This window comes from Micropterus salmoides, unplaced genomic scaffold (genome assembly GCF_014851395.1).
Source record: "Micropterus salmoides isolate LMB-PRFRI ecotype aquatic unplaced genomic scaffold, ASM1485139v1 Ms_hic_scaffold_16, whole genome shotgun sequence".
Classification (NCBI taxonomy): domain Eukaryota; kingdom Metazoa; phylum Chordata; class Actinopteri; order Centrarchiformes; family Centrarchidae; genus Micropterus; species Micropterus salmoides.
The window spans coordinates 6,465,191-6,477,548 of NW_024040707.1; the positions used below are offsets into that span (position 1 = coordinate 6,465,191).

Below are 12,358 nucleotides of genomic sequence, written 5' to 3' on the forward strand. Positions count from 1 at the left end.
AAACATACAGGATCACGCAAAGTAATTCACTTTGGAAACTAATCATTACAGTGTTAAAACCAAGGGTGTCACTTTGTGTTGAAAACTGGTGGGGACATAGGGGCTCAGATTAGGGGTGTGAAGAGACACTTACCTTTAGGTTCACGAGAATGAGATGGAAAGATGCCTAAACAGTGTTTCAAAGATATCCTCAATGCTGAGATATAGTTGCGGGGGGTCTGGGGGAAAATTTTGATCATTATAGACTTAATTTCCCGCATTCCTGTGAAAGTTTCTGCACAAATTTATGGTGGAAATTGCTTTATTAATGTAAAAGAAAACACAAAATTCAGGTGGCATGTGACATGTCAAAATATGTAAATATAATAGAATCTAAGTCAGTGCAGCTCTCAGTCATTCTGTGTTGCTTTCAGATCTGTTCCTCCTGTAGATCAACTTTTCTCATGTAATATCATCCCTGCTGAGGCAACACATACGTAGGCATGATTTAGTCGTACTACTTCATGTTCACAGGGAGAGAACGGAAAAAGAAACCGTGTCAAGAAGTTGTTAAAGTGCATGTTTTTGGGTCATTTTATAATCAGTAGCTTGTTCTTTTAATCTTCAGTTCCTTTTTTTGGACAATGCACATTTGTTTCTTCTATATTTTAATTGCACTGCATATTTTCTTAATGTATAAATAAACCTTTCTAAAGGCTTTTTCATTTGTTATTTAACTGCAAGTTATATTTCAGAATATTTTTTTTTAACAAATTATGCTTTAAAAAAGTGCTAGGGACAAAGTCTGCCATTTCAAAAAGTGGCGGGGACTTGTCCCCAGCATCCCCAGTGTAAATTACACCTATGGTTAAAACTGCTGAGAAAAGTAACCCCATAAGATTTGCCAGAATCAATTCACTAAGCGATTATTCTGGAAAATCTGTTTTGATACACATCTGTTTAATAATGATAAATAATAATAGATTTTATTTGTAATAATTTACTTTATATTTAAGCAAATCCCAAAGTGCTACAAGATAAAACAGGTAGTGCTAAAAATAAAAACACAGAGAGAGCATGAAAATAAAACAAAAACGATAAGGCAAAGGAAATCTGAGGGGTGAGTATATTCCTTGAGGTGTGTGTGGGTGGGGGGGCTTCACCATGCACTGGTGGGTAAGGAAGAAGACATTGTACTCAAAACTAAGTGAGACAGGAAGCCAGTGGAGTGATTTGAGGATGGGGGTGATGTGGTCTTGTTTCCGCACCTTTAACAGGATCCTAGCAGCTCTGTTCTGGATGTACTGCAGCTTCTGTAAGCTTTTCTCGGGGATCCCGATGAGGAGCTGTGGTGTATAACATATGTGCATTTGACGCATAACAGTTTAACATAGCACTGTAGCAGCTGGATAGAGGATTAGTGACCTTTAAGGGGAGAGCAGAGGTCAGTGGTTACGTGGAGGCTCAGACCCTTATCTGGTGTCCAACAAGATGTTTACACTAGGACTTTGCTCTCATATAGATTGGTGCCTTAGTTTGCAGATTCAGACCCTTATATGGTATGATACCTAACCTTGTCCTATATAAGCTGTGTTTGATGTACAGAGAGACAGAGTGGCCATCGGGCTGGGTCACTCTCCAAGCTGCTGCAGAGCTTGTAATTGATGCTGAACTCCTTGATGTAATAAACTTTTATGATCAAGAACAGTGTCAAGCGGCTTTCTTCTCAACACATCATCGCAGCATTATTGTTCGGACACCACAGAGCGCATTGCAGTAGTCCAGCCTGGAGGAGACAAAAGCGTGGACAAGCTTTTCCGCATCTGTAAGAGTGAGTGTGGGACAGAGTTTGCCGATGTGCCTGAGGTGGAAGAAGGAGGTCTTGCAGATATGTTTTATGTGAGCCTCAAAGGTCAGATGAGAGTCCATTTCAACACCCGGATTGGTGGCTGATGTTGAAAGTGGAATATCGGCCAGAGAAGGTGATGCTGGTAATGTCAGATGACTGAACCTGGTGTGGAGTGACGACAAAGATGGCCTCAGTCTTTGAGCTGTTTAGCTGCAGAAAGTTTTGCTTCATCCACACCTTTACCTCCTCCAGGCATATGGTCAGAGTGGATGATGGCAGGGCAGCACAGGGGGTTGGGTTTGTCCTGAGCTAGAGTTGAGTGTCATCAGCATAGCAGTGGAATGAAATTCCGTGCTGGGTGATGACGTGGCCAAGGGGGAGCATGTAGAGAATAAACAGGGTGGGGCCGAGCACCGAGCCTTGAGGGACACCACAGGTGACATTATGTGTCAGGGATTTAGCCTCTCTCAAGTTCTCCTGGTGAGGTAGGATGAGAACCACTCATGGACAGAGTCAGAAAGACCGATAGTGGAATGTAGACGGCGAAAGAGGATGTTGTGGTCCACAGTGTCGAAAGCTGCTGTCAAGTCCAGGAGGATGAGAAGAGATGGGGAGCCAGCGTCTGCAGTCATCAGCAGGTCACTTGTGACCCTGACCAGGGCTGTTTCTATTGGATGGATTGATATGACATTTTCTACAGACCTTCATGGTCCCTCGAGGATGAATCATAATAAACTTTAGTGCCACCAGTAGACCAAAGTTTTCACTTATCCAGTGAAATGTTATAATGTCTACTGGATGGATTGGCACAACTTTGGTACACAAATTTATGTTTAAATTAAAACATGAAGCCCTGCAATGGACTGGCGACCTGTCCAGGGTGTACCCCGCCTTTTGCCCGATGTCAGCTGGGATTCGCTCCAGCCCCCGGCTTTGGATGGATATCAATGTTGTTTTCTGTTTGTGCAAGTTTCCTCCCGTGAGTACCAGACAGACATTTTGGGAAACACCTTTCAGTCTGAACACATTTTTCCCTGCTAACTACAATTAACTCACATTTCCTTTAGCTGTGTGGGCGTCCCTCGACTTCTCCACCACTCCCCACTACACACTGAGGATGTCCTGTTAGATCTGTGTCTGTATATGTGTGTGTCTGAGTGCGTATCTGTTTGTGTTAATGAGAAACGGGAGGGTAGAAACTCCTGGCTGCTTGATTGCTCAGATAGTCCTCAACATCAGAGCTGGAAGGAGTCATCTGGTGTCTGCAGACTTCACATAGAAAACTCTCCAGAAGACAACAAGGCCTCAGGGGGTACCTGACCTCTTCATCTCCAGTACACTTGTCATCACAAAAAGGTATGGTAAAGTCCAATTCTGTATTTTTGGAGATGTTGCAACCTGTTTCCACCATACATTTGTAAATTAAAGAGGAACTCCACTTATTTTAGACAAACAGACTACATTAGCTACTACTAGCAGACTAAGCTGTTGCAGTTGAGTTACATTGTGTATAAAGTAGGTGCCAGGTTTTGACAAGAAGGAACAATGCGCAGATTAAAAAGTATATCTCAGTTCTGCTGCATCGAATTTGATACTTTTTTTATTTATTATCCATCATGAGTCAGACAGTTTTATGAGTGCAATGCTAAATATGTGGAGTACTTTTTTAAAGTACTATTAACCAGCAAGTATAACTTATAACTTAACTATAAACAAATGCAAGCACGTACTCAAAGTGAAACATGTATACTCCACTAAACTGCATGTTGTGGGTTGTGAAATTGCTTTCTAACTTGTTGTGGTTTTAGAATCCACTTCTCAAAATCATTTGGGTAACATTTCAACCCAGCACGTCTGCCACCCTCCTCCTCCTGTGCTTCTGTTATGTAACGTCTGAAAACCTAATCAGATTAACCTCAAAGTAAATCCAAACTCTCTCCAGATATGAAACTGTTTTCGTCTGCTTTTCACTCCAGACCATGAGCTCTCACGAGCACAACCACTCATTAGACTACTTAAATGGCACACCATGGTTTGTCTACGAGTGCACCATCCAGCTTGACACGGACTATCGGCGCATCGCCCTCTTCTTGATCTACCTTTTCATCTTCATGGTGGGCCTGCTGGAGAACACGCTGGTCGTCTGGGTCAACTGGCGTCGACGCCACTCGGCCAACGGGGTTCTCTTCTGCATCCTCAACGTGAGCCTGTCGGACCTGATGGTGATTGTGATCCTGCCTTTCTTCATGATGGAGGTGACCATGGACAAGGTTTGGCTGTGGGGCCGTTTCCTCTGTAAGGTCACCAACCTAATCTATGTGGTCAACTTCTACAGCAGCTCCTTCTTCCTGGCCTTCATGACTCTGGAGCGCTACCTGTCCCTGACCAGACCCTCGTTTCCAGCCTTCTTCTCTGTGGTGGGCCGGCGCCGCTGGGTGCTCTGTGGAGGCCTGTGGGCACTTTCCTTTTTCCTGGCTCTGATGGAGAACGTCCACGTAGATCTTCTAGAGTGGGACGAGCCGGGCTGTTACATGCTGCCCGAGCACAACTTCACTGAATGGTTTGTCTCCGTGACTTTCCTTTGCCTGATCTTCCAGTTCCTGGGTCCTGCTGCTGTCATCATCACCTGTAATGTGCTGATCGCTCGTGCAGTTAAAACAGCACAAGATGTGCAGGGTCGGCGGGACGTTTGGCTGGTGCATGTGTACTCCCTGGTGTTTGTCATGTGCTGGCTGCCATACCACCTGGTCATGTTCCTGATGATCATAGATGACCTTGATCCCTACATCTTCAGCTGCAATACAGTGGAAGTCCTCTACTTCTCATTCAGCTTGGTGCAGAGCCTGTCTCTTTTCCACTGCATCGCCAACCCCATCCTCTACAACTTCCTCAGCAAGAGCTTCCGCAACAACCTGATCAACACTGTGTTGAACTACATACCCAGAGAAGGAACTGTGGACCAGGTGGGAGCGGGGACCCAGCCCAATGCTCCCAACGATGGCGGGGGAGACCCAGGGAAGCAACGCAAGTTAAGTAACGCCAGCACCAGCCAGTCTGATGTCGGATCATAAAAAAAAGATACTGATATATAAGAAGAGTAAGCTTTAGGAGCGAGACGTTATCTAAGTGAAGAAGGATTTGACAGAACTGAATCTTGGTGGGTCAGAATACCAGAGGCATAGATTGTATCATCTCACTGTGGTCAAAGACTCATTGTGTTGTTTGTTACATAACAGATGGGCTCACCAACACCTTCCTCCCATAATACTCTTCCTGTTTATAAAAATATCATGTATCAGATCACAGTTTTAAACAGAGGAAGGCAGGAAATGTTTGATGTGCTTTTCCCCCTCGAAGCTCCCATTGGAACACACGTCAACCTCTGAAATCTCGTGGCACAGGGGAAAGATAGTGCCACACCAGGAATGCGTGTGTAAACAAATCTGTCCAGTGCCAGATAAGAGCAATCCTCATAACCACATAAACAGCTTGCAAATTTGAAAATGTAACATGTGTTTTATTTCATTACAAATCTAACAGATAAATCACAGCTCACATTATTAAAGCCTTATTTATCTGTTGCTGGATGCTGCTGTAGTGTACATGTCCTGTAACATGGTCATCTGTTAAAATGCAATAAAACTCCATCAAACACTGTATCTATTCAAACTGGAGTTGAATTTTGTACGTTATCTTAATGACAGAGTAAAGCAATGAAGCTTGATGTGTTTATTTTAGATATTCTGCTGTTCTTGCACTTAGCTATCTTCCTTCTCGCAGTTACTGTTGATTTTTATTACATTTCTGTCTCCGTCTGGAATGTGTCACATTAAACAGTTTAAATGATAAGAAGGCAGAAAAAGGAAAAGGGGGTGTCAGTTTGCAGATAGCACAATAGCAGGAAGAGACAGGGCTTTAAAAGGGCAAAGGTCACAAGCCCCTGGAAACAGGAGGTTCTTAATACTACGCACAATTCTGCAAGTTCATCACTGACATTCTGATGATAGATGGATTTTGTGGCACAGGACATGTTAAAAGGTCACTCAAAACAGATTAAAAAAATAATTCAGGGGTAATAACAGTCTTCCTAGAGGCATTTATTATGTATTCTTTTCAAAAACAATATTTTAAAAAAGCCCAACATTCACAGATAGCTTTAGAAACAGGTAATGAAATGTATAAAGACATAAAAAAATAATAAATAGTTGCACTGTCATCATAAATATGAGGTAAGACACAAATATTACACAGAAATGTAATGGGCACTTAATTAAATATCATGTTTCTACAGCACGACATGCTCCACATGCTCTAAACAAGTGATTACAGCATGTAATTAAATGGAATATTCTGAAAGCACTCATAAACATGTTTTTATGCTTCAATGACACACTTTGACATGGCTGGTCATGTTATATCTGTGTAGTGATAAATGAAACTTTAAAAGACATAAGAAATTGTAGTGTGTGAAAATAGTGACTGCAATTATAAGAAAATAATTTCTATGCTACATTGAGGTGCTACTTTAATAACAGTGTATTTCTCAATCGCTGACATAAAAACCTCTCCTGCTGTTTAAGTTATAAAGATACAGACTTGTTTGGAGTATACGATACAAGCAGAGCGCTGCATAACAGTCAACAATGCGCCTCGCTGACACACAACAGGATACGCTGCCACCAAGTGGCTTCTTTTTATCTAAGTTCAAAGACACTCAACCTCCAAACAGGTTGACTCAGTGAACGCCATCTGACAGATAATATGTCCACTACATTCTAAAAGTCTACGCCGATTATAGAGCTCACACAATTAGTTAGTTTGATTAAAATTAAAATTTCTATGATTGATAGAAAATTAATCTGCAACAGTTTTGATAATCGATATTGTCATTTATCAAGCAAGAAATACCAACAGTCGCTTGTTCCAGCTTCTCAAACATGAGTTTTTGCTGCTTTCTCAGTTTTATATCACTGTGAACTGATTATCTTTGGATGAAACAAGCAATTTAAAGATGCAACCTAAAGCTGATGATACACAGAGCAACTTTTAGAACAATCGTGCAGGGCAACGTTGTCGTCAACAGTAATGAGTAAAGATTACTACCGTAATCCCCTTCCCCCATCACTCCGCCACTCGCCCCGCACCACCGCTATCCATTCAAAACATAGTCGGACTTGCCACTAGCAAGATTGCCCAGCAACATTGCTCAAAAAGTTGCCCCGTGTATCATCAGCTTTAGACTCTGGGCAACTGTGGCAATTTTCTTGTACAATTCTTTGACATTTTACAGATTAAACGATTAATCCATTCACCAAAAAAAAAAAAAAAAAAAAAAAAAGAAATGAAAATACTCGTTAGTTACAGCCCTAGTCTATTATATGCGGTATGTGGTCCACGACAACCAGACACAGAGGACATGTGAGAGGGAAAGGGGACGAGTTAAGAAACACCAGGCTGATCAGGTGTCCACAGTGGGCAGTGGCTCTTTAGAATGATCATTGTACATGAAGGTCTGCTCGATGTTGAAGTCCGGGGGCAGGTGGTCCTTGTGGAGCTCCATGTGTGACGACACCAGCTTCAGCGTGGAGAAGTAAAGGCCGCAGACGGTGCAGCGGTACATGAGAGCACCGGCGTGCGTCTTCAGGTGGCAGATCATGGTGGAGCGGCCTCTGAAGAAGCGCAGACAGACTTTGCACTGGTAGGGTTTCTCCCCGGTGTGTATGCGGAGGTGATAGGTGAACTCCCCCGAGTGGGCGAAATGTTTACCACAGTAGCGACACCGGTACCATTTTCCACGGATGCCTGCTGCTCCGGCTCCCCCGTCCTGCCCTGAATTCCCGTTGATCATGACTCCAGAGGGCAGGCTGTGTACTGACCCCTGGAAAAACTTATCTGTTATGCTGAAGCCCATTCCCAACCCTAAACCCAGGTTGCTAATTTTAACGAGGCCGCCGACCTCCCGTGGAGAGGACGAGGAGCAGGAAGAAGGAGGGCACTCCAGAGACTGGTCAGGTTTACGTTTGCCCAGCAAGCCCTGGCCCCCAACACCTCCACCACTCCCCAGGGAATCAGTGGTGTGCAGGCTGAGGTGGTACTGAAAGGCAGACGAGGAGCGGAAAGTCTGGGGGCACAGGAAGCAATGCAACTCCTCCACTTCTGCCATTCCATCTGCCCTGACTCTGAAAGCCCTCTGCGTTGACCGCTCCCTCTCCTTAGCTGCCGCCTCCTCAGCATGGACAGTCATATGTCTGTCCAGCAGGGAGCGCTCTACGAAGCAGCGAGCGCAGTGTGGGCAGGTGAAGACGGGCAAAGAGAGGTGGGCGAGGGCGTGCCACAGCAGGGAGCACAAGGAGAGCTGGGGGAGGTGACACACACCACAGCTCAGGCTCTGCGGACACACGTGGCTCAGCAGGTGGTCTTTGACAGTCTGTGAAGGAAACATAAACTAAATGTGAGAGCTGCGGGTGCAGCAGCTGATTCCACATTCTTATTTTGTGTCCACATTACTGTCAGATGTCTCTTGTGAAATCAGTTTTCTGGTACTAAGTATACAAACAGACGCCTCAACACACTACATGTTTCCTTTTAGATAGCTTACCACTTTATTTGCTCCATATACAGGTGCATCTCAAACAATTAGCATATCGTGGAAAAGTTTATTGTGAGCGCCAGAATCAGACTGAGGCTCAGGAATATGTAATATGTAATGAATATGTAATGAATTTATAATATATTAAAGTTTCACTTTTTGAATTAAAATAAATTTTCATTATCCACATGTGCACCTGTATTTCAGTTTCAGCTGGTTCCTATATTATTTCAAGAGTAAAGAATCACCTGAATGCTGAAAAAACACATGTTCTTTTCAATGTCCTGCCAAATGAAAAGGACCGTACTGTAAATATACAGATCATGTAACAGAAATACCGTCATTTATACTTGTTATAAATACTTGTTTGTTCATATATGTTTACACTGTGTTTCTATTATCTATTTAAACATGTTTTTACAATTTTCTTTGGTTTAGGAGTCATGTTCAGTATTTTGTGTATTTTTAACGGTCAGAAGTCTGAGGAACCATTTTAATGGTATGACTACAAAATAAAGAATTCATTCATTCATTCATTCAAATTCCTACATTTTTGTTTATTTTAATCTTATTTTAAATTATGTTATTGTTGGATAATGTATTCTATTTAATTCTCTGCACTTCTGGTGGCCTGACTTTATTATATCTTTATTCTGATGACTTGTTTTATCCTAGTTTTCCTATGTAAAACATTGCAACTTCAAATTGCAATTTAAAGTGCTTTACATTATTATTGCTGTTATTACATAGTCAGCAACTTATGTATAAAATTGACATGAAATTGTTTCTTGCAGCTAGAAAATGTCTCACCTTACACCTAGAAAACACGTTAAACATCCACTAACCTGGAGGTCCTTGCTGAGGGTTTTGGCGCACACTGCACACTGCAGCTCGGAGCTCAGGCCTTGGCTGCTGTTAGTCAGAGCCCCCTGTGGTATTGTGTAACTGGAGGCTGCCTGGCGGTGGTGGCGCAGCAGTTTGTTTTGCCCGCAAAACTGCAAGTGACACATTTCACAGGTGAAGAGCTGCACCCCAACGTGGGAGAGGGAGTGGGTGACGCCGGCGGCGCGGTCTGGGAACGAGACCCCGCACACTCTGCAGAGCCCCAGCTCCGTCAGGTGGGTCTCAGCGTGTCTTCTGATGGCAGCTGGATCTGCTGGGAGCGGCACTTCGCAGGCTTTACATGACAGCATGTTCCCCGTCACCTGGAGGAGTAAAGAACATAATTTCTGTTGTGTCGACACTTCGACCTGAAATATTTTAGTGCTGACAAATACAAACAGTACCTGGCTGCTTGAGTTCCCTTGTTCTCCATTCTCCACACACACAAGGTCGTCGTCATCATCCTCCTCATCTCCCTCCTCCATGAAGTTCTCATCATCGCTCAGCTCTATGATCTCACCTGCCAGCTGTCTCCACTGCTCCTCCTCTGCTCCCTCCATCGCTCCATTCCCTTGCAGAGCCTCGCTCTCCTCCTCATTCTCTCCCCTCCTCCACCTCTCCAAACGCCACCATGCCACCCTCCACTGGTCCCACCTGCAGGCTGCTTAGAGCCTCTCCCGAGGACGATGTGGGGTTGCATGCCTCAGCGCCGAGCTGAGCCGAAGAGTCGGGGAAGGAGCAGGAGTCAGATGGTCCAGCATCACTGCTCTGAGGCAGAGAGCTTCCCGCGCTCTCAGAAACCATTTGTCTGTCTCTGTCTCCACTATCACAACTGCCTTCTGCCTCCTCTTCCAGCCCCTGCTCAATCTTTAGCTGGAGCACAGGCCCTGGAGGCAGACCGCCATCACTGCGACTGGAATGGCTGCCGCTTAAAAGACTGTGTCTTCCTGGTAGTTGATGATCTGCTGCCATCTGCCCATAGCCGATATGAGACTGAACGTCTTCTGCCTTCAGGTCCAGAGACAGACCCCCAGTGTGAGCTTCACGGCCGGCCCTGGCTGTCCTGGCTTGGAAGAGAGGCGAGGGAGCGGCAACAGGGGTTGGAGCAGCTGACGAAGACAGAGACGAGCAGGAAGCGGCGGAAGAACACACCGATGATGCAGATACAGAAGCTGCACTCACAACAGCCGCTGTCGATGCATCAGCAGCAGCAACCATGCTGGAGTCCAGGGTGAGGTCTCCAGCACTGCCTGCTTTACAGTTTGCAGACACTGAAGCCTGCAGGTCAGGGAATGTGGCATGACAGGCCCTCACCAGTTCACTAACGCCCAGCCTCTCAGCCAGCTCATACAGTACCCCAACATCTATGAGATCAGTCAAGATCTCCCCCGTGTAGACGAACGTCAGCACCTTCTCAAAGTTGGCTGGTGAGATAAACTCCAAAGAGACGGCAGCGGTGGATGAGGCTGGAGCCCGGGCGAAGAGGTTGCGGAAGTACGTCCCAGCGCAGGCCAGTACTGCACGGTGCGCCGCGAATGTGCGGTTGCCAACTTGTAAGAACACATCACAGTATTGACGTGACTGGCGGCAGCGGTTGAGCTCAGCAAGAAGGCTGGCAGCATGGCCGGGACCCTGCAGCCGGATCCTCATCCCTGCTGCTGCAGCAGCTCCTGGTGCACTACAGTTCAACTGCAGGAACAGTTTTTTAAAAATAAAGAGTCGGATAGTGAAAAAATGCCCATCACAGTTTTCCAGAGCCCAGTGTAAGTTTTGCTTGTTTTGTCCAAACAATCTGTTGCAGTTTCAGTACAAAGTATGAAAGAGTGCAAATATAAAATATATAATAAACAGACATCTAAAATCCCAAATAACATTATACACAATGCCAAAAAGTAAAGTTAACAGTAAGGATCATAACCTGCTCATATGTCAAGTTGCTTCTTGGTGAGATATAGATATAGATATGTATGAGATAGAGCTGCAACGATGAATAGATTAGTTATCAACTATTAAATTAATAGTCAACTATTGAGTAATTTCTTTTAAGAAAAGTCATTATTTTCTGATTCCAGGTTCTTAAATGTGAATATTTTCTGGTTTCATTACTCCTCCATGACAGTAAACTCAATATCAAAACAAGACATTTGAGGATACCATCTTGGGCTTTAGGAAACACTGATAATACCATTTTCATTTTATAAACAACTAATCTATTAATTGACAAAATAATTACCAGATTAAAGGTTAGTTGCAGCCCTAGTATGAGTAGTGGCATATAGCTATGTACAGTATGTACAATATCAAATCTTATATGTATTTTAATACAATACTTTGGGACAAGACATTGTTAATTAACTAAGTTACCATTACTGACAGTGAAGTAGAAATAAATCAAGCTCAAGGTAATTTCACCTCCATCACTCCAATGCAAACATAAACACATAGCATTTTAGCAGGAAACCCTTGAGTTACATGAGTTTGTTTGTTGTTTTGTTTTGTTGCTGGAGCCTGTTTCATTCTCTGAATCTGCATTTTATTTGCAGCAGTAAAACAAGAAGCTAGCGCCAGTTAGCCAGATTTTCACAACTCTGTTCACTAAACAGCTAAATCAGTCAGATTTTTACGGGTTTAATGGTTAAAAAATCACCATGTTGTTAATGTCGGCGTCTCGCTCGTATCATTATCATGACTCACCCATTTAAATGTGTGTGTAAGTGACGAGTAATCTTCTCTTTTATTATGTTTTCAACGGGACTCCGTTGGTCGTCCACGGATTATAAATGTTATAATTACAACCCTTTTCATCGTCCGTCGCGTTTTGGTGACGTATGTCAACATTGTGGACCGGAGGCGCCCCCTACAGGCCGGATAAGTCGCTGCGACGAAAAGGCTCCACATGCTGATCCTTGTAAAAGTACCAAAACATTAATGTAAAAATACTCTATTACAAGTGAAAGTCATGCATTTAAAACTACTACTACATACTTGAGTAATAGTACATAAGTATTATCAAAGTAAGAAGAGTGCTGGTTCTGCATAAGAGGCCCCTGTGACTCTGT

The 12,358-nt window shown here is 43.8% G+C and overlaps 2 protein-coding genes across 2 annotated transcripts; one reads left to right on the forward strand and one right to left on the reverse strand.

The window, feature by feature from the left end:
* The first annotated feature begins 2,961 nt into the window (after positions 1-2,961).
* gpr182 (G protein-coupled receptor 182) lies at positions 2,962-5,487 on the forward strand. The gene is made up of 2 exons (XM_038721838.1): positions 2,962-3,184; positions 3,805-5,487. The coding sequence occupies exon 2, from the start codon at positions 3,808-3,810 to the stop codon at positions 4,897-4,899; it is 1,092 nt and encodes a 363-aa protein (XP_038577766.1). The 5' UTR covers positions 2,962-3,184; positions 3,805-3,807; the 3' UTR covers positions 4,900-5,487.
* Positions 5,488-5,901: 414 nt separating this feature from the next.
* On the reverse strand, positions 5,902-12,131 carry LOC119905106 (zinc finger and BTB domain-containing protein 39). Its single transcript, XM_038721837.1, is given in 5 exon segments — positions 5,902-8,255; positions 9,263-9,622; positions 9,704-9,926; positions 9,928-10,988; positions 11,994-12,131. Coding segments are annotated over 4 exon segments (2,574 nt in total). The 5' UTR covers positions 10,950-10,988; positions 11,994-12,131; the 3' UTR covers positions 5,902-7,286.
* Positions 12,132-12,358: the final 227 nt, after the last annotated feature.